The following is a 20,213-nucleotide window of genomic DNA, read 5'->3' on the forward strand; positions in this document are numbered from 1 at the left end:
TTGGTTGTAATGGTTTTTTTCATTACTTTGAAAATTTCCATAATTTGGTGAAGGTTTATCGAAATTACAATTTTCACCCTCCTCTTGATTTAAAATACTTACTAGTATTTAATTACAATCACATGGACTCATGGAATGTGCGCCACGTAACACCTTCATTTTCTACACTTTTTGTCGTCTATAACAAAAATCCAAAGAATGAAGGTTTGGGGCGGTTGATTAGAACATTCAATTAATTATAATAATTCCTTTTATTGTTCACGATCATCTCTCCTCAAATCAACCACCACCACGCTCACATTGTCGGAACTGTGCCTCACCAACGCCAACTTCGTCAGCAGAATGGAGGCGTCGGAGCACGCCTTGTCGGAGCACTCCACCGCCGACTCCCTCCCCGGAGACGCCGCCGCCTTCTGCGCGTTTAGACACATCCGCGCCACCTTACACGCCGTGTCGTTTTGCACCGTGTCCCAAAGCCCGTCACTCCCTATTATCAAACACTCATCCTCTTCACTCCGTTCCGTTACCGTTACCTCCGGTTCCGAAATTACATACGGCTTCAGATAGTTGTCTCCTGCACAACACAACACAAGACGAGGTTCATTAATCCTTCCGAACAACCCTCTCCACTGTGCTATAATGCGCAGCGAATGTATTTGTATCTGTAATTTGTAAAGAAAGAAAAGTTTGTAATAATACCTATAGCTCTTGACATGGCCAAGACCCCAAGCACTCTAGGCCCGTCCCAATATATCACGCGCCCGCCCGCATCTTGGATCCGAAGCAACTCGTCGGGTCGATCCGGCTGTTAAAAACGGATACCAAAACAAAAAAAGGTTTGATTGTTAGTGCAAGTGTTCGACAAACACCAAAGTTTTTCCCTCCACTAACCCTCAGTGGATCCACCACAATAAACCTAAACGATTCACGCGTGTCAGGAACGCGCCCGCCATATCAATTCAGATCCCAAACCCATAAACTCTAAATTATTATTACCTTGTGGTCGTCGGAGAGCGGAACGGGTGCACTGTTCCGGCAGAGCACGGCGCGTGAGTCGCCGCAGTTGGCCACGATGATCTTTTCCGACGTGACGACGGCGACGACCGCGGTGGAGCCAACGGCGTCGCAGCGCGGGGTCTGAAGCTCGCACCTGCATGGGCGTGTCTCATTGTTTCTGCTCCACCTTTGCACCTCGTCGTCCATTCGAGCGAAACTCTTCTTCATCGTCGATTCCCATTCCAAATTATCTTTCGCTTTTTGAATCTCCTCCTTCACTATCTCGTGTAACCTCTCCTTGCACATAGTCGCCACCTGTTCAAAACAACACAGTAATTAACTTGTTAACAAGCAAGATCCGAGAAAAATCAAACGTGTCCTAATTTCAATTTGTACAGCTACAGTTTATAGTTTATAGTTTATTTACGTGTGAGCATCCGTGGCCGTCAAAAACAGCGAAGAAATGAAACCCTTTCTGATCTTCATCACGACTTTCCAGGCAAAACGAAGGATGCACTGAAACTGCGTCTTCCATGTCCCTCCTCCTGCCACAAACCGAGGTTACCCCATACTTCGGACACACCTCTTCGACCACACCCGTTGTCAAGTCCAAAGTAGGAACCTTCGAACAATTCGTATGCGAGACATCCTCGACTTCCTTCGATTCAGAACTCTGAATCGCGTTTTCACACTTCCGCGCCGGAGAAGCGCGCTGATCCAGCTTCTGGCGCTTCCGAGGATTCTCCGGCGCCGGGATTGCCACTCCGGCGATGTATTTTAAAGGCAGTTGGTCCAAACTCCGGCGAGAGAAAGGGCGCGAGGTAGGCTTGGTCGGAGAAGAAGTCTCTCCGGCCTCTCCAACAACGCCGCAACAAATCCCAGCCATCCAAAACGAAACACACTGATTGAAACCGTGTAATTGCTTTCACCAGCGAATTCTTCTTCGATTCTCGAGAAGAAAAGAGGGAAAATTAAAAGACAGTAGAGAACGCTATTATTGCTGTGGTAAGATATGATACGATACACGAAACGCACGTTCAATTGAGATTGGTTTGGGGTAGAAGGTTTTGTAGAGAGGGGAGAGCAACCGGGCAGGCACGTGGGGGCCACACAGCTGCCCGTCACCGTCACGGGCATCACCCGACACGTACAGTTGGAATGACGTCGAACCATTTAATACCCACATGCAATCCCAACCCTTCATCGTATCGTCTCCTACCTCTGATTCCTACACGTGGTCCTGTCCTTTGTGCTTCTACACGTGGACCAATCACAACTCCCCACGCTAGGACCAAACTTGTTCCTTTTCTGACACGCATATGGTCCTTTCCCCTCTCTCTCACACACCCGCTCAAATTTTCTCCTTTGCATTTTTTCTCTCTTTTAGGTGTCACCCCTGCCGATGCTACCACGTGGCGACATCGTAGAATATGAGATTCTTGTCTGATTCTCTCATCTCCCATCGTTGACGCCTCACGCCAAAGCCCCCTGTCTTGATTCATGGTTTTTCTTTTCAAATCTTTTCTATTTTAATTGAATTTCCTTTCATCATATTATAAATGCAAAATATCTGTCTACTTTTCTAATCAGTCACTAATATCTATTACCATGAAAAATAGATTTTTCACAATTCTTTATATTTTTTTTAACAGAACATTGCTAAGTAAGTTATCAATTGAAACAAAATTTTAATATTTCTTCCATTTTCAACACATCAAAATGTTCTTATTATCAAATGGAAGAAAAGAAAAAAAAATACGTGGAATAAAGAATAAAGATATAACTCAAACAAATTTTAATCCCTTTTTTTTCTGGTATTTTCATCTTTCTTCCCACATTATTTCCTCTTAATGATGAATGGATTTTGATTGAAAATAATTAAGAATGATGAAAAATTGATATAATATAAGTTTGTTGAAATAAATGTAAAAAGCGGAGAAGTTAGGGGTAGTGAATGTGTGTATGTTGCGTGGGTTGGGCGTTGGTTCCAATCGTCGATTGAAAAGGTTGTAAGTGAGAATGAAAATGAAAACACGTGTAGGATTGCATGTGAAACATGATTGACCCTTGCACCAATACCTTAGCTTCCTCAAATTATTAAGAGGACGCGTGTCCAATACTTAGGTGCGTTTCAAACGACCATCTTTCTTCTTCTACTTCTCCTTTCACACATTCACCTTTATACTTGATTAAAAACTAAAAATAGTAATTAATATTTTTATAAACCAACATATAAAACATTAGGAAAATAAATATCAGCATTTGTTTTTTACATTAAAGACTACAGAAAACAGTTCTTGTTATTAAGTAATTAAAGATATTTTACTTAAAAAAATAATTCACGAATGTGGACGACGTGAAAAGAAACTCATACAAACCGACAAACAAATTTATATATATAAAAAAACATTACATACGGTAGTAGTGTACGATTCATTTACAAATACTTTGTAAATGTATTTTCCAACAATATTATTAAAAATAATTAACATATTTTTAAGATTATGTTTAACTCTCTATTTCTATTAAGATGATAAAAAAATCATGTTCGGCAAGTTAGGTTCTAACCAACCTGGTCTCCCAAGTTTGGTAAGTTAATTTTGTGAATCAATCGAGTAGTTTGTCAAGAATTTTATTAAAAAAATTAGAACTTGACAGTCTTGTCAAAATTAAATTTAACTTAGTTAAAATATGATATTTAAGATCTAAAACAATTCAAACGATAATTTTTTAATATGTTATTAGTTAGATAGTCTATCATCAACCCGTTTTCATGTATAAAATAAAAAATTTCAATTCATTTTCATATGATATTAAAACTTTTGATGGCATAAAAATTCAATTTATTTTTAATTGACAAACTAATTCAACCCAATTCATTTTGTACTTAAATAAATTGAATTGACCTATTTTGTTATCTTTAAAATCAACATTTACATAGCTACAACAATGTCCGGTTTTGTCGATACAATTTGGCACATAATTTTTTTTATTTGGATATTCTTTTACAATATTTTGTAACTTTTTTTTCTTAAATGGTAGTACTAGTAAAAAAATATTTTTTTAACGCAATACATATATTTCAGTTTCGTAAAAATCGAAGCGTATAAAAACATAGTGGCATTTTCCTAGTTAAGGAAAAGTTATATACCTCAGTTCAATGGGAATCGAAGCGTAAGGGGGATATTGCCTCGATTCGATTAGCAATCGATGCCTATAACTTTGCCCAAAGCACATGCCTCTTCTACAAGTCAGACTTTTACCTTTTTTCAAAAAAGGCCTATTGTCTCAGTTATTTAAAGAACCGAGGCAGTATATATTCTTAGACTTGCAACCTTTGAATTTGAACATTCCAAATTCCCTTTGTCAACTGATACTGCCTCGATTACCAAAGCAAAAAAGCCTTCCAAATGCCTCTGCTACCACTGATATCCTCTGACTGACCATGTATAGGACATACTGCTTCAGTTCTGTGCAGAATCGAGGCAGTATATTTTTTCGAACAACTAAAGTTTCTGAAACCGAACTTTCCAAAATAATTAATATAAACAGATACTGCATCTGTGCTAGGTGAATCGATGCCATAGGCTGTTTATGCCTCGGTTTACCAAAGAACCGAGGGCTATAGGTTGGAGTTATTTTCAAAATTGCCATTATTTGAAACATTTAGGCATCGTTTTTATGGGAAACCGAGGTAGTAGGGTTTTTATTACCATAGGTAAGTAAATAACCGAGGCAGTATCCTTTTATATTTTCCCTCGCGAAAGAAGTTACCCTACTGTGTTTCTTCCTCGCGCAACCTTCATTTTCTCTCCTCTTTGCAATGAAGTCATTCCTCCATTTCTCGCGGTGACTTCCTCTCCATCCGGCGACTTCCTCTCCAAGTTGGGTGCCTCCATTTCTCGCGAGAATTGTTGCGTTGCTTTGTTATCCCCAAGCGCTGCCTCCAACACCGTCGCTGTTGCGTCGCTACTCTGTCGTGATTCCTTCATTTTGTGGGTGCCACTTTCGTCACCTTCATTTGTTCTTGTGCCAACAAAGGAGATTGTCATTGTAACACATGCATTTCAGTCTTTCGTCGCTTAGCCTAAATCTTTGGTTGGTTCTATTTCTAACCCTTCGGTATGGACTCATACTATATACTTCTCAATGTTAAACTTTACTTCTTATTAACGTCATAACATAACTATTTTTTCACAACAGACGGGTTGAGAGGAAAGTCCTACACCGAAGAAGATTCGCTTTTCTGAGGACGACCCTCTTTGCATGTTAGACGAGCTTTCTAACATCATTACAGATGCGCTAATGATTGTTCCATGGGATCCTACTATATTTGGAAGCGACTCAGAGATCTTATTATACTTGCATAAGCAAGATGTTCAGGAGCTTACGTCGGGAAGAAAAGAGCTTAATATTACCCTCATTCAGTTGTGGATGATGTAAGTCTTTAAGAAATTTTTTATATAAAATTGATTTATCAAGTTACTTATATAAGATCATTTCTTCATTTTAGTTATATGTTTGGTGTAACTAACAAGATGGGGTTCAATGATGTATATGGGTTCATTGACCCCCAAATGACCCATGAAGATTTGATGACATCCAAACATACATCACCGATTGTTTTGCAATGGGGAATGAGCTATATTTTATCCCTTATATAGTTGGGTAAGTGAAGTTTTTTAATTTTAAAATTTTGTTTGTGATTTTAGTATATAACAATTAAGTTATTACCAATTTCAGGCATCATTGACAACTACTTGTGGTTTTCCTAACAGAGACCACTACTGTATGGTTTTGTTAATTGCAGAAGTCTCCTCTGAACCCTCTCAAACAAGTAATAAATGTGTAAGAACCTCAAAGTTTCGACTTCCTTCCTTATATAAATGTACTCTAATGCCATTTTTTTAATAGTTTCCTTCCAGCACATGATATTGTCCGGGAGATCAACTGCTAAAGCTAAAAAACTTGCATGGTTGACTCTTAAGGTTTGGTCTTTCAGTCCATACTTTGTTATATTTTGTATCATTCCAATGATGTTCCTTAACATTTTATAATTATGATGATATATTGTAGTGTAATAGACAAAGTTGGTTATATGAGTATGGTTACTACGTCATGTATTGGATGATAATCACTATTCGTGCCCATGTTATAAGTTGATTAGAAATGGTAATATTTGGTTTTATTGATTTTTTTCTTCTGTATAGTTTAGAATTCATATACATTAATTGAAATCATTGTGCCTTATGCAAAGATTCAATTTTACTACTTCAATTCCAGACAAGTCCCTTAAATCCATAAGAAAAGAATTTACAAAATATGTAATTCAACTCTATAAAAGTATGTAAATATTAGTATATAGTAAGTTCTACATTAGCATATTTATGATTAGGTTAACTTTGTACATTGGTTTGATTAATGCTTTTAAGTTAATTTACGATTATAATTCTATGTACATTGAATTGATTTATGATTTATTATAATTTTCATTGAAACATATGCTTCTGGATTGATCTGGACAATTTTAAAATATGTAAGTATGTTTCTGTATTTGGGATTATTGCAGAAATAGACCTATTTTAAAAAAAACAGTAGAATACACCTCGGTTGTAACCACAACCGAAGCATAAAGCCTTCTATGACATCATGTATTGTCACAATCGAGACAAAAAGACTGAAAAAAAAACAAAAAAAAAGAAAAGAAAAACATTTCTATTTCCTCGGTTCAACCACAATCGAGCAGAAGACCCCGATCTACTATCTCAGTTATCAGCAACTAAGGCGGAAACTCTGGCAAAAAAAAAAACAAAGATTATCCTCTATTACTTGGATTGTTCAAATGATAAAACTCTACACCTTTTTGTCTTGGTTAAATCGAATGCTTATGTCGGTCTGGAAACAAGTAGTACGAATAGACAAAAATAACAATTTTCCTTTGCTGCACTTATACTTCTCTAAATTTTTTAATATATTTATTAATTTACAAGGTAAGTTTCTATTATACTTTTGCCCTTTTGTTAACAGCACCCAAGAACTTTCAAATTAATGTTAGTTTTCGCCGTCTATATGCAAATTACGGAAAGAACACTAACTATTTTTTGAACACGGTCGTTGGATGTCTGACACCTGTAACACATGTCATTTTGTGGTCCAATCAACGTGGAGGAATATCTATACAGCTGTTATTCAACATTCATTCACGCTCTTCAACAAACAACAAGTCTATGACATTATAAAGAAGATGAATATATAAAATGTCTTTGAACTCGTTGATTTTTATAAGTGAAACCATCAAAGTCCACATATTTTATTGTTGCTGCTTATTAATGAACATAGTTTTATCACATGATGACTCATAAGTGTGCCAAACACTGAAGCAGGCCATGAAGTGGCATACCCTTCACCACCAACCTCAAAAATAAAATATAATATATGCAATAATACAACCCTAAACCTAAATATATGCTATGTAAGACCATTCTTTGGCATATTCTGCACTTTCAAATGTTCTTTTAAAAAGCTACATGATAATTAGCAATCTGTTGGAAGATATAATGATTCAAACATACGATACACAAAAATATCTTAAATAAGATTGAGTTACAAAAATAATAAATTACTTTTTAATTTACGAAGACTATACTTGTATTAAAATATGAATAAAAGATAAATTTTAAAACTAATATGCAAAACAACATCTATGGTATGGTTCTTGCATGTGATTTTTTTTGTCTATGTTATTTTTGTATTAAATGTATTTGTAATTTTAAATTTGAAGTAAAATTAAAATTTATTGTTACCTAAAATTTTAATGATATATTTATTTTTAAAATAGAAGTTGACAAAAATGTTTTATTATAGAGTCTGGTTTTGGTATTAAGTTTAGTGTGGTGTGATTAATGGGGAAAATAAAAACATTGCGGGTGGGACACTTGAGTCTTCAATTTCCTACGAAGCTGAATGTTTGCCACGAAAGCCAAAAGGTTATAATTTTGGTGTCGTTTACGGCCAAACTAAAACATTATGTGTCACTTGCCTCTGCAATTTCCAACGAAGCTTAATATGTGCCACGAGAAGGCTATAACTTACACGCATTATATACTCTTTTTTCGTTAATTATTTTCTTTTATTGTTTGATTTTAATAGTAAGAAATATGGAAAATATGACTTAATGGCCCACATGTAAGCCCATGGCCCAGAAAAAAACAAGTTGAACTTCAGTCTCGGTTCTTGAACATATTCTATCAAAACCTACGTGCGAGAGGTTATATCATGAGCATTTCAATTAGGGTTCTTTTACAATTAATTATAAAATTTACGTTTAAAGTAAGTAGCTAGCTATGAATTTTTTTCTTTAACTCATCATTTCTGTACCTGTGACAAATATAATCTTTTTCCATTTAAAGTGAATATAATGTAAATAAGTAGATCAATTTTAATACTTACATTATTATTATTATTATTGGTTGATTAAGCACCTAAATTACCTTGTTTGAGAAAAATGTATAATTGATTTCTTATAAATATATAATATTTCGCGAGTTGAATTGGATTGAGTAGAATAAGCAAACTCATTATCTAACCTACTAAAACAATATGAGGATGAATTAGGTTGGATTTTTGTCTTTTCTTTTTATATGTTAAACCCATTTCAACTAAACTTATTACTGAACAGATTGATTGAGTAGCATTAATTGAGTGAAGATTTTGAGAAAAATTACTTTTAAATAAGTTCATGTTGGTGTTATATAAATTTTTTATTAAAAATACAAAAGGAAAGAAAATATGAATTTATATAGTAAAATTAAGGTTTAATGTCTCCGCAGATCCCTATTTTCGTTCAGAATCTCAAATAGATCCTTTTCTTTTTCGGCGTCTCAATTGGGTCCTTATTTTTGTAAAATTGAATGAAATAGGGACTTTCCGTTAAATTGAGAAGATGGCGTTAATTAGGACGTTACGTGACATGCTGACTGTGTCTTTTTAAATGATGTGGCATTAAAAATGTATGTGAAATGTATTTTTTTAATTTTTTAATTAAAAAATATAGTGGAAAGAGGGAAAATAAAATTTAAATGAGGACAAAATGGTCATCTTATTTCATAGAATACATGGAAAGGTAAAAAAACACTGTCAACACCAAACATTATTCCTGAAATAGTATCCTTCATCTTCTCCGGTAACCAAATTATTTCTGGAATGGTATCCTTCATCTTCTCCGATAACCAAATCAAGCATCCATGGCAGAAAAAAAAAACAGCTTTTAGAATCATTCAACTAATAAAAAAGGAGTATAAAAGTTCTCTATTATCTTCAAGATTTGATGATCAACAAATATATATTTTAAATACTCACTGTCTACTGTCTAGGCATGAAAACCTTCCATCTCCAAAAACTTTTCCAGAATCTGAAACGAAGAACAACCAACTTCTCAAAAATTAAACTCTTATACCTACCACAACAAAAATTCAAAACCCCAACTTTTTACTTCTTTCGAAAGAAAAACATTTTATCAGACAAACAGAGCATGAATGCGATGAGGACGAGATGCGGCGTCCATAACAAAATTTTAGCACAACACAGAACCAGATCCATAAATATTTCATCATCTAAAAACCCTTGAGAGAAGAAAAAAACTCATACCTTAAAGGAAGAAAACCTGAAAACCTAACAAAGGGGAAGGATAGGATTGTCAACGTCGTCAGCGTGAGACGCCTTGCCTTTTCCTCGCCGTCGTGAACTCGACAGAGGAGATCATATGAGCTTGCGGCGGTGGGAAGAGAGATTAGAGATGAGCTTCGTTACTCTTGAGAGGGGAGACAATTCGTTCCTGTGGTTGGGTTGTGTTTGCTGCAATGCCCGACCCGCGTAACATTGTTGTTTCATGCCTTCCACCTCCTTCGCCAGCGGCTACCACGTCTGCGTCTTCCAGGGCACCACCGACCCCTGCCACACACTCCTCAAGACCTTCTACCTCAACCTCCTCGCCTCCAAGCACGCCTCCTTCATCCTGCTCTTCCGCAACAACATCTCATAACACTCGCTGACCTCGAGAACCAGCTTGCTGGAAGATCCTCCAAGGCGAACTTCAACTCCTCCGTCGGCTCCGCCTCCTTCAACTTTCTCTCACGAACCCTAATTTCATTCCTCAATTGCAGAAAGAGTCACTGCCTTTAATTTTGTTTTCCCAATTTACCCTTAATTTTTTAATTTAGAAATTATAAAATACACGTTAATCATATATAAACTGCCACATCATTTAAAATAATACATTGACTATGCCACGTACTCCAAACTTAAACGGCGTTTGTCCAATTTAACGGAAAATCCCTATTTGATTCAATTTTACAAAAATAAGGACCCAATTGAGACGCCGAAAAAGAAAAGAATCTATTTGAGATTCTGGACGAAAATAGGGATCTGCAGAGACATTAAAGCTAAAATTAAATATCTATTTTGAAAAAAAAATTACGATAAGAAAATCTTTTATACTTTGAATTTTATATATTAGAAAAAAAAACAAAATTTTCATCATATTAAAAAAATTGTTATCCTACATTTCAGAAAATGTCTTTAAAAATCTCATATTTCAAAAAAAAACTTCTAATTTTTAGAGATTTTTGTTTTATATAGTTTAGAATTTTACCTTTTTTTTTATTCCTATGAAGTTTTGTTTTTAATTTGAACGAACTTATTACTTTTTTTTTTCAGTGTTTAGAATCTTATATCTTCAAGTATATTGGCCAATTTAAATGTTATTTTCAATTCATCTAAAAAAATGTTTTCTTAAATTTCAGATAAATATAAACTATGATGAATTATCATGAAATAGATCTAATTATTATAAATCTAGTAAACTTTTCACGATACAAATTACATTTTATAGAAAAAAAATATTAATAAAAAATCATATTTTACTTACGTATTATCACGTAGATTCTTATAAGATAATACTTGTTTAAAAGATAAATATTATTATGATTATTCTATCTCACTCAAACGGTGAGTGAGTAATAAATTACATTCTCTCTATTAAGATTGGCAAAAAAAATTCGTGCGAGCAGGTGTCGTGGAAAGTTAATATATATGGTAATAGATATCTCTAGCAGGATAACAGGTAATTTAATACTCATTTATTAACGAGTTCAAGTATCATAGTATCCGTACTCGCAGAAATCTATTATCTGTAAATAAATTGAAATTACTTTATTATTTTTAGGTTTATTAAGTTTAAGTTTGTGAACTTTGTATTTTATCTTCTTATGCGACTGGATGAACCAGAGAAAGACATATTTACAAAATCCTATATGCACATGGTAATCTAACTTTTCTTCTAACTATCTCTTTTCTTATTCTCTAATTTCTTCTTGTTCTCTAGTTTCCTGGTGTTTGAGTGGGTAGATGTAATTTTTTCACGAGTAGTGTTTGAATCCAAGAAGTGATTAAACCTTTTTCTCTATTTTCTTCATCTTCTATATTATACTAAATGGCATCCGAAAACAGGAATTGAAGAACCCAAGGCAATAATTAAAGAACACCTTGTAAAGGATTATTTGGAAATAATTAGGAAGGATAGGTGAGGTAACCTTTCATTTAACCACAAAACATTTACATGTCTCTTACAGCAAGAAATTCTTTTGTTTTTGCCTACCTGTGTTCATTAATTACTAGTTCCTTACATAAAATATATTATACATATTTGTTAAAACCAATAAGACAAAAAACATGAATGTTTTGCTTTTGCTATACATTTTATATCAAAATTAGGGAATATTCTATCTTTTAAAACATAAGTTCTTGCTGCAGTAGTTTTATTTTATCACAGATCATTCTCTTATAAATGTTTGATAAAAAAAAAACTAACTAAAGAGAAGAAAAAAAAATTTAGGCAATAATTATATGCAATAATTATTTTACTACATATCATTCTCTATTAATTTTCTTTGATTTCATAACCTATTAGCACTGCCTCACATGGTCTCAATTAACTTTCTTTGATTCCAAGATGGTTCACGAACTTGTATATGGTTTATGCACATGTGGGAGGGGTTTAAATTGATGGGTGAGAATTTTTTCAACTTCAACTTGAATTTTTTCTTTTTTATTATTAGGATGTCTAACATTTTATTTGTGTTTTATTTGTTTCAAAAATTAAAGTGGTCAAAACGAAGATACTGAAAAGGAAACGTAGATATTAGAGTGTTACTTTTGTAACAATTTTTTTTAAAATTATTTGTACTTGGATATATAGTTTAGATACTATTAATTTGAATTTATATTTAAAATTTTGTTTATTTACTTATCATTAAATTTTACTTTGATGTATGTTTTAAATATTTTTTATTTTTTATAGTTTAATTTAAATCTTACTCAAAATTTTATAAAATATATTTTTAAAATATTTGTGGGTTAAAAATGAGTATCCAACGGATATCACGAATTGAAAAAAATTTACAAGTTCTTTTATGTAAATATTCTGCAAATAACAGGACAAATAACGAATGCAATTTCATCCAACAAATTGAGTTGCGAGTAGACACTACCTATAACCAACGCAACCCATTTATCATTCCTACTATATATGTTCCACCACATATCTATTACAGGTTTCACTGCATATTTTCTCATAGAGTTTATTATTAACTCTATCCTAAGTTCTTACCAGAGGTTATATCACTTAAACTAAAGAATCTTTAATCCCATTTTATACACCAACAACATTTGAACAATAATATTGTTTAAAAAATTATTTTATTTTGAACTTATTTCTTACATTTTATAATTAACTTTGTTTTTTATATATATAATACATTTATTTTTAAATATATTTCAAATTAAGAAAAAAAACGTATTAAATTTAAAATAACAAATAATAAGTTTTTAAAAATCAAAATAAAACAAAAAACAAAACAAAAAGTAACAAAATTTTGAATAAAAAATAACAATAAAATAAAATTTGAATATTTAAAAAGTGAAGTAAAATTAAATTAAAAATTATAAACAAAATAAAAAAATCGATAAAATTTTTTTATTGTTATTTTAAATTGCATGTTTTTTGTTATTTAATTTTATGTTTTTTTTTGTTTTAATAAATTTGTAATATTTAATAATTGTTATTAAAATATTTTTTTTGTTTCAAATTATATTTATTTTTGTTATTTATTTAATTTTATCTTATTTAATTAGTTATTTTTAAAATATTACAATAGTATTTGGTTGTTATTTTTTATTTGATATTTTATTAAATTTTGTTAATGTTTTTTTTTCTGTTTTGTTTATTTTATTTTGATTTTTTAAGTTATTTTATTTTATTTTTTTGTTATTTTAAATTTAATATGTTTTTTTAAACGTATTTTTAAAATAAATGTATTTCAAAATATGTTTCTTTAAAATACTGTTTATCTCTTACATGTATTTTAAATTTTAATCGATTTTTGAAAATTGTTAAACTTTTAATTGATTTTTGAATGTTAATTAAAAAAATAAAGAGATGCAGTGAGAGAGAAAAAAGAAAGGTAAAAAAAATTATTTAATAAAAATATTATATTTTTAATTTTGTTAAACTCTAATTATTTTTTTGAAAATTGAATAAAAGGAACGCAGCCAAAGAAAAAGAGAAGAATAAAGTAAAAAATAATTTAATAAAAGTGCTATATTGATAGGTCTGTTTAGTTTTTTTTCACTGTAAGACTCCTAATACAGACACAGACGTGCTAGGTCTCTGGATTTGTCAGTTCTTCCCTACACTCTGAACAACTGCTCTGAATCCACATAAATACTGCAATTTACACTCTTTTTTACCCAAAACCATCCAAAATCCATTACAATATTATCATTTCTTTTCTAAATTTAATTAATTTACTTTTTGATGGAACCAATTTTTAAAATATTTTAAACTCGGGTTGTGAATACGTTAAAATTTGGAAGTTACTTTCAATGTTAATAATTTAATATGCTTTTGGTCTCTAACCAAAAATAAAAATTGATTTGATGATTAATTTTTTTTACAAATCAAAATTTTAATAACTAATATTAATGATGACTTATAAATTAATTCACAAATGACGCTTTCTTTTGTTTTGAAAGTGATGGATACAGAGATATTACATAAAAACCAATTTATTAAAAAAATAAATTTTAAACCTAATTTAATTCAAAATGAATTGATTTTGTTAGGTGAAACTTTTATTTTATATATATTTATATATATATATATATATATATATATTTATTGTTTTTAATTAATGTAAGTTTTTTAATTGTTTTTTTTTATGTTTATGTGTATATTAGTAGATGATTTAATATTAATTTAATAATAAATAAAGTTATAAACTTAATATTCATAAAATTTGGTTAAGATAAATATTTACTTTTTAATATTATATTAAAAAATAAATTTTAAACTTAATTTAATTTTAAAAAATCAATTTATTTATGAGTTTAAATAATAGGATGATTCTCATGTTTATATGGAAATCTCGTATGGAAATCTCAATTAATTCGTCATATCTAAAATGTTCTCAATCAGATATATAAAATGAAGTCAATTTTACTCTATTCTAACTTTGATGAGATGATACGCACTTAAAATGCTGACGTATTAATATTATATTACATGGAATCTTTTTGTTGAACAGTATGACATGACACAAAATTTAATTAGAAATGGTAAGGGATTGGGATTCCTCCATCGTCTTCATCACCCTCCATCGTTTTCATGACCCTTCACTGTCAATTCCAGATTGGGATTCCGGCCTAGGGCGGTGGCTCCGTCGAATTCCGCCATCGACCGGAATTTGTATCTAAACCCGCGTTTGCAGTTGCGATTTTAATCTTATAAATTAAATTTATAAATCAATTGGACCAAAAATCACAAACAAAGATGCAAAACAGATCACCAGAAACGAAAGGGCAGAAGAATAAAAGAGAACCCTACTTCAATAAAATCAAGCATCAACACTGAAAAGGATCAGATAACTTTGCCAAAAGAAATTTAAAAGGAAGAAAATTTAAAAGAAATTTAAAAGGAAGAAAATTTAAAAGAAATTTAAATCAAGCATTTACTTCGCCGGCGATGAATGTTCTCCCCATCGGGAACATCTGCCCCTCTCGGAAGATCTTGAAGACGAGATGGGGATGGTGGCGAATCGGAGTAGTAGAAGCGATGTTTTGGGGTGCGACATGGAGAACATAATGCGCGGCGGCAGGAAGGCGGAGTCCACCACGAAAGCTTCCAGATCTTGATTCGAAGATCCACCTTACAGTTGGAGTCCACCACGGAAGCCACTGCCGGATACTTGCCGACGGGAATCGTTCCTCTGATTCCGTCACACGTTACTCGAACTCCCACCTTCTTGCTCTTGAGCCAATCCATCTTCATCATCACCTTGGTATCCATCTGTATCTCAATGGGGAAACCATTCTTCATCTTCAGACCCGATCTCAGGTTAGTAACCGAATCAGTGTCCAGATCTTGCAAACCGGACAGCATCGGGCGGAGGCTCATATGGTTGTTTTTGTCGGAGGGTTCTCTTTTTGGGGTCTTTTTCATGAAAATCCCATCTTTATCATTTTTTTAATGTCCCATTAATGGGTCTCTTCTTTTCTTGTTTCCTTAGAAAACCACGAGCAGTATTGCAAATGCGGGTCTCGACAACACTGTCAATATCAATTTCTGCTCTTCGTGTTCTTACAGGTACTTGCTATTAATATTATGGTGTTGATGGTTTTTTATATAGAGAAAATAATTACAAAAAAGGAACGCTTTTTTAGATTATGGGGGAATCGACCTAGAAATATTATTTGACTTTAGGTTTTTGGTTAATTCATCCAGCTTGTGAAATCTTAGTTGGGTTGTATATCATATCATGCCTCAGTGGTTAGCTGGGGATTTAAGGGAGTATTGTTCCAAATCATTGCTTTAACTTTTTGTTCAGTGTTCCTTAAACCTGTGTGTTGGTACAGTTGAAAGAAATTGAAAAGAAAAGAAAAGTTTGAATATTTAATTGTTTGGTACAAGGGAAAGAAAATGAGGTGGTTGTTGGGGGTTTTGGCGATGAGAGTGAGGTTGAAGAGCGTTATGAGTTGCGAGGGAGAGTCGGCCGAAGAAGTGAGGTTCATCTTGAGAATGCGGAGGTTGATGACGGAGAATTTGGGACGGTGCGGACGGTACAGAAAAACCAGAAATAGCAGGAACCCTAGATCAATTTCATCAGTTCGTCTTCTTCGTGCAATGCCTTCATGACCGCTGCGATTCGCAAATCTCTACGAGCCTCCTCCATGACAATAACAAGAAACCCGAACTTGCAGGGGAACCCTTCTGCCATGAAATCAATCTCCTTTGCGCTCCCCACAACCTTTTCCTTCCCTCTACAGAATAAAAAACCCTAATTTTCTATGTCATAATTTTTTAATTTAAATAAAAATTCTACCTAACTAAACAATGCACATCAACATAAACACGTCATCAAAGTTTAATGTCTTCTCTAACAACTTAACGGATAGGGTAAAATTGGCTCAATTTTACAAATATTATGACCCGATTGAGACAATTTCAAATATGAAGACCCAACTGAGATTCACATACAAATATGAGGACCATCCGAGGGTTTAAACCTTATTTATTTGATGAAATTTGCAATGTATACTTTTAAATTAGGTTTAATCATTTCGAACATCTTTATTTGTGTAGGGTCGTCTCAAATAGGTCCTTGTATTTTTTTCATCTCAATTAGGTTCATGTTTCTGTAAAATTGAGTCAATTGGTTAATTTTGTCATAACGACGTTAAATTGTAGTGAGGTAGGATGCTGACTTGAGACATGTTTTAGAGTTACGTGGAATTTAATTATTTTAAATTTTAAAAAACTATCCTCTTTCTTTCTCGCATTCATCCTCATTCTCTTTTCTTATTCTTTTTTCCTTCATCAATTCTTTCATTACCATGGTTCGTTCAGACAACACTGTAACTTTTACTTCTTCATAGTGTGGGAAGAACAATTGTGTTCATTTTTATTTGTTTTATTGTGAAATTGAAAATAAGGAAAAATTGGAAGGCACGGTTGAACTATAATGCTTATGATGAAAATGTTATTAGGAGATTTCGAGCTTGAGTGTGGAGCCATGTGAAGAAGAAACTCTTGTAGTAACAGTATTTGAGATCAGAAAATACAGGGATATGATTTCCTGACTGCATAATGTGCCGAAAATACGGGGAATTTGGCATTTTCAAATTTAGCTTGTGCCAATTTTCTTGTTACTAGGGAAGGAGACTTTCTTGAACTCGTGGATCCACCACTTTTGGATAGTACGATCGCCCCTGGTGAGCCCGATGGTGGCGACAGCGTCGGGATCCTGAAGCAAGGGGTTGTTCAGGGGGTTCAACAAATCGAAGTTGGATTTGAACATTCTATCTTTTCTGAGAAACACACTTTTCTTGTCGAACCAGTCACCCCAATCGTCCCTTAGGGGAGAGTTTTTGAGTAGCAGCGCGTCCTCAATTATGGTGATGCGGGTGGCCATGTTCCTGACAGCGTCATCGACAGGGACGTCATCGGAGGCGAAGGCGGCCTTGGAGGGGTCGTGGTCGGGGAAGGATCAAAGGGGTAAGTCGTTGTCGGTGTGCGATTGGCGAAGGGAGGGAAGGGAAAGGAAGGACTAGGGAATGGAGGTAGTAAGGGGGTCGAAGTAGTAACGAGTAGAAGGGTTGAGGTAGAGGGAAGGAGGGTCTAGGGTATCGTCTACGAAGTCGACCTCGTCGATGGGTCATCGACGGCGAAGGGGTCGGTGGAGTGGGAGAAGGAGGGGTGGGGGAGATGGTCGGAGTAGCTTGCTGCTTTTATATTTTGAGTCTTCTGATATTTTTGTATGTGGTGGCCCCTTTTTTAGAGAATCAGTGTTTAGTGGATCTTTTTTAAAGTTAGACTATTTGACCAAACCTTCATTTTTTGAAGATTTTGGATTTTTTGAGAAAGTGAAAATGTCAAACAGAGTGAAGACAAAAGATGAACTTTTCTTTCCTCTTCCCTCCTTCAACACCCTCTCGTTCGAATCGCTCAGTTCTCGTCACCACCTCCACCACCATCCCACCGGTTCAACGTGACCGAAGAAGTGACCCACCCAGTGACCCATTTGGTACAAAGGTGGGTCCCACCTCGGAGGAGATGGAAGAACTCGGTGGAGCCCTGGAGTCATGTGAAGAACCATTCATTCGGGTGATTCAGACCAGTTCAAGTATTGGAGGTAGTGAAGAAGGGTATTTAGGGAATAAGGGTATGATAATAAGTTGTATTTTGATTAAATTAAACTTATTTAAAACTGTAAATAAAAAAAATTCACCTAAGGCGACCAACTCTGCGACGTCAGTAAAATTTGCTCATGTCACCAAGTCACGCACCACAACTTTTAACGTCGTCCAGCCTAATTAACGGCTAGGTCTAAATTGATTCAATTTTTTACAATAAGGGACCTAATTGAGAATATTTACAATACAAGGACCTATTTGAGACGATCCTACACAAATAGGGATGTCCGAAATGATTAAACCTTTAAATTAACCCTCTGTTTTTATGTGTTTTGATCGGTGATGCATACAATGATGTTACATATAAACCAATATATTTGATGATGCATGTGAAGCTAGGTAGAAGAAGATCGATTCCCCTTATAAGGTATACATCACGATTCCTCTCTATGTGACATTGTTTCTTGTATTGGGAGATCTAATAATTAAATAAAGGTTTAATACCTATTTTGATCTCTAGATTTGGTAGGTTCCTATTAGATTTGGTAGGTTTGTTTAGAGTGCTCATACTTTTTTTTTTCCAGATATTTATAGTTGTCATATATTTTTTAAAAACGGTTTAAGTTAGTCCTTTATGCTTACGGCCTCTGACCAATGTTGAGTGACTTGTGTAGTTTTGTAATACTGGAAATAATCGGTACAATTGTTGTGGCAAGATTAGAAATTAAAGTTAAATTTAAGCTGAGGAGAGTTAGAGTTTTGAGTCTCCTATGCTTCTCACGGTGAAGAACCAGGCTGTCTCGAGGTGTAGAATACGAACATGGTGGAGTGATAGTGTGATTTGGGTTTTTGCATATTGTTAAAATAGAATGACTCAATTTCTCACACCAAGAGGGGGGGGGGGGGGGGGGGGGGGGGGGGGGGGGGGGGGGGGGGGGGGGGGGGGTGAATTGGTGAAGTGTAAAAAACAAAAGCTTTTAAAATCTTTTCCACAAAAAATGATGCCTTTATACTTTTCTTGAATCGCAAGGTAAAAGATTTTCAATGCAGCGAAAACTTAATCGAATAAGTACAGAAAGTAATCGATTGAATAAAAAAGAGTAGAGATCAGAAAATTCAAACACTGCGTTTTTATACTAGTTCGGCCAACCTGCCTACATCTAGTGTCCTTCCAACCACAGGAAGCAAATGCACTATAATGATCAAGGTTTTTACAACAAGGTTTCTACAGAAGACCTCACGTCAAAAATGTAAAACACCTCTCTAACCCTTTAATCAAAATATAGGCAATACACAACAAGACCAACAACAAGAATCCCCTCTCCTGCCGTCTAACTCCTTTGAGGCACCCTCAATGTCAAGAACACACATGTTCGTCTTCTTGTAGTCACAATAGAGAACTCAAACCAATCTTCAAGAGATTGCAGAATCTGATTACGCAGTAACACCTAAATGTGCAGATTGATTAGTCTTTGCAACCCAGTAGTCATGCTCTTCAAGAAATCACAAGTTCTTGATCACCACGATCAATCTTGTTTCTTGGAGCTTTTCCTCTCTTTCTGTAAGATCACAGCTTTCTGTAAAGGATATGAAATTATTAGAAACACAAAAGTTCTTAGAGAATTCAAATCTGTGACAATTTATAGTATAACACATATCAGACACATTTTAATCAATTGAGATACTAACGTAATCAAATATAACAATCAGTTATAACAAATTTAGCAGCAGTCAAACAAATGATTGCATGTACAATTAATGCAATCGACTATCATTTAATGCTTGGTCAACATTTTTAAAATATGACCGTTATGTTAGTTGTTACAAGCATTTAACAGATTTTCAAAACATCAACTAACTTATTCGAATACAGAGAGCATGGTTCTATTAAGTGAAATCTTTTTGCACAGTTTTAAAAATTTTTCTCTTTAAAAAATCTCACAGCACACTTCAAAAAAGATTGTGCAAACACA

The 20,213-nt window shown here is 33.8% G+C and overlaps 2 protein-coding genes and 1 long non-coding RNA gene across 3 annotated transcripts; all 3 read right to left on the reverse strand.

Moving 5' to 3' along the window:
* On the reverse strand, positions 1–2,048 carry LOC108337082 (protein phosphatase 2C 37). Its single transcript, XM_017573527.2, has 4 exons — positions 1,424–2,048; positions 997–1,311; positions 700–805; positions 1–574 (listed from the first exon to the last, which is right to left on the reverse strand). Exons 1-4 carry the CDS (start codon positions 1,880–1,882, stop codon positions 252–254), a joined length of 1,203 nt encoding a protein of 400 aa, XP_017429016.1. The 5' UTR covers positions 1,883–2,048; the 3' UTR covers positions 1–251.
* A 7,034-nt stretch (positions 2,049–9,082) lies between these two features.
* LOC128197672 (uncharacterized) lies at positions 9,083–10,099 on the reverse strand. Its single transcript, XR_008250294.1, has 3 exons — positions 9,643–10,099; positions 9,355–9,406; positions 9,083–9,212 (listed from the first exon to the last, which is right to left on the reverse strand). It is a non-coding gene; the product is annotated as an uncharacterized LOC128197672 (long non-coding RNA).
* A 4,818-nt stretch (positions 10,100–14,917) lies between these two features.
* Positions 14,918–17,519, reverse strand: LOC108336589 (uncharacterized). The gene is made up of 3 exons (XM_017573061.2): positions 17,271–17,519; positions 15,871–16,263; positions 14,918–15,571 (listed from the first exon to the last, which is right to left on the reverse strand). Exons 1-3 carry the CDS (start codon positions 17,517–17,519, stop codon positions 15,047–15,049), a joined length of 1,167 nt encoding a protein of 388 aa, XP_017428550.1. The 3' UTR covers positions 14,918–15,046.
* Between the last annotated feature and the right edge of the window lie 2,694 nt (positions 17,520–20,213).

The sequence above is a fragment of the Vigna angularis genome, chromosome 7 (genome assembly GCF_016808095.1).
Source record: "Vigna angularis cultivar LongXiaoDou No.4 chromosome 7, ASM1680809v1, whole genome shotgun sequence".
NCBI classification, from domain to species: Eukaryota; Viridiplantae; Streptophyta; class Magnoliopsida; order Fabales; family Fabaceae; genus Vigna; species Vigna angularis.

Excerpts from the sequence above, each read along its gene's own strand:
- LOC108336589 (XM_017573061.2), bottom strand. The coding sequence starts at position 17,519 with ATGGCCACCCGCATCACCATAATTGAGGACGCGCTGCTACTCAAAAAC. Across the intron at positions 16,264-17,270 it reads GGATCCACGAGTTCAAGAAA|AGATTTGCGAATCGCAGCGG; the intron begins GTCTCCTTCCCT and ends GGAGGCTCGTAG. Across the intron at positions 15,572-15,870 it reads ATCCCCAGCTAACCACTGAG|AATGATAAAGATGGGATTTT; the intron begins GCATGATATGAT and ends GGACATTAAAAA.
- LOC108337082 (XM_017573527.2), bottom strand. The coding sequence starts at position 1,882 with ATGGCTGGGATTTGTTGCGGCGTTGTTGGAGAGGCCGGAGAGACTTCT. Across the intron at positions 806-996 it reads CGCTCTCCGACGACCACAAG|CCGGATCGACCCGACGAGTT; the intron begins GTAATAATAATT and ends CGTTTTTAACAG. Across the intron at positions 575-699 it reads GGCCATGTCAAGAGCTATAG|GAGACAACTATCTGAAGCCG; the intron begins GTATTATTACAA and ends TGTGTTGTGCAG.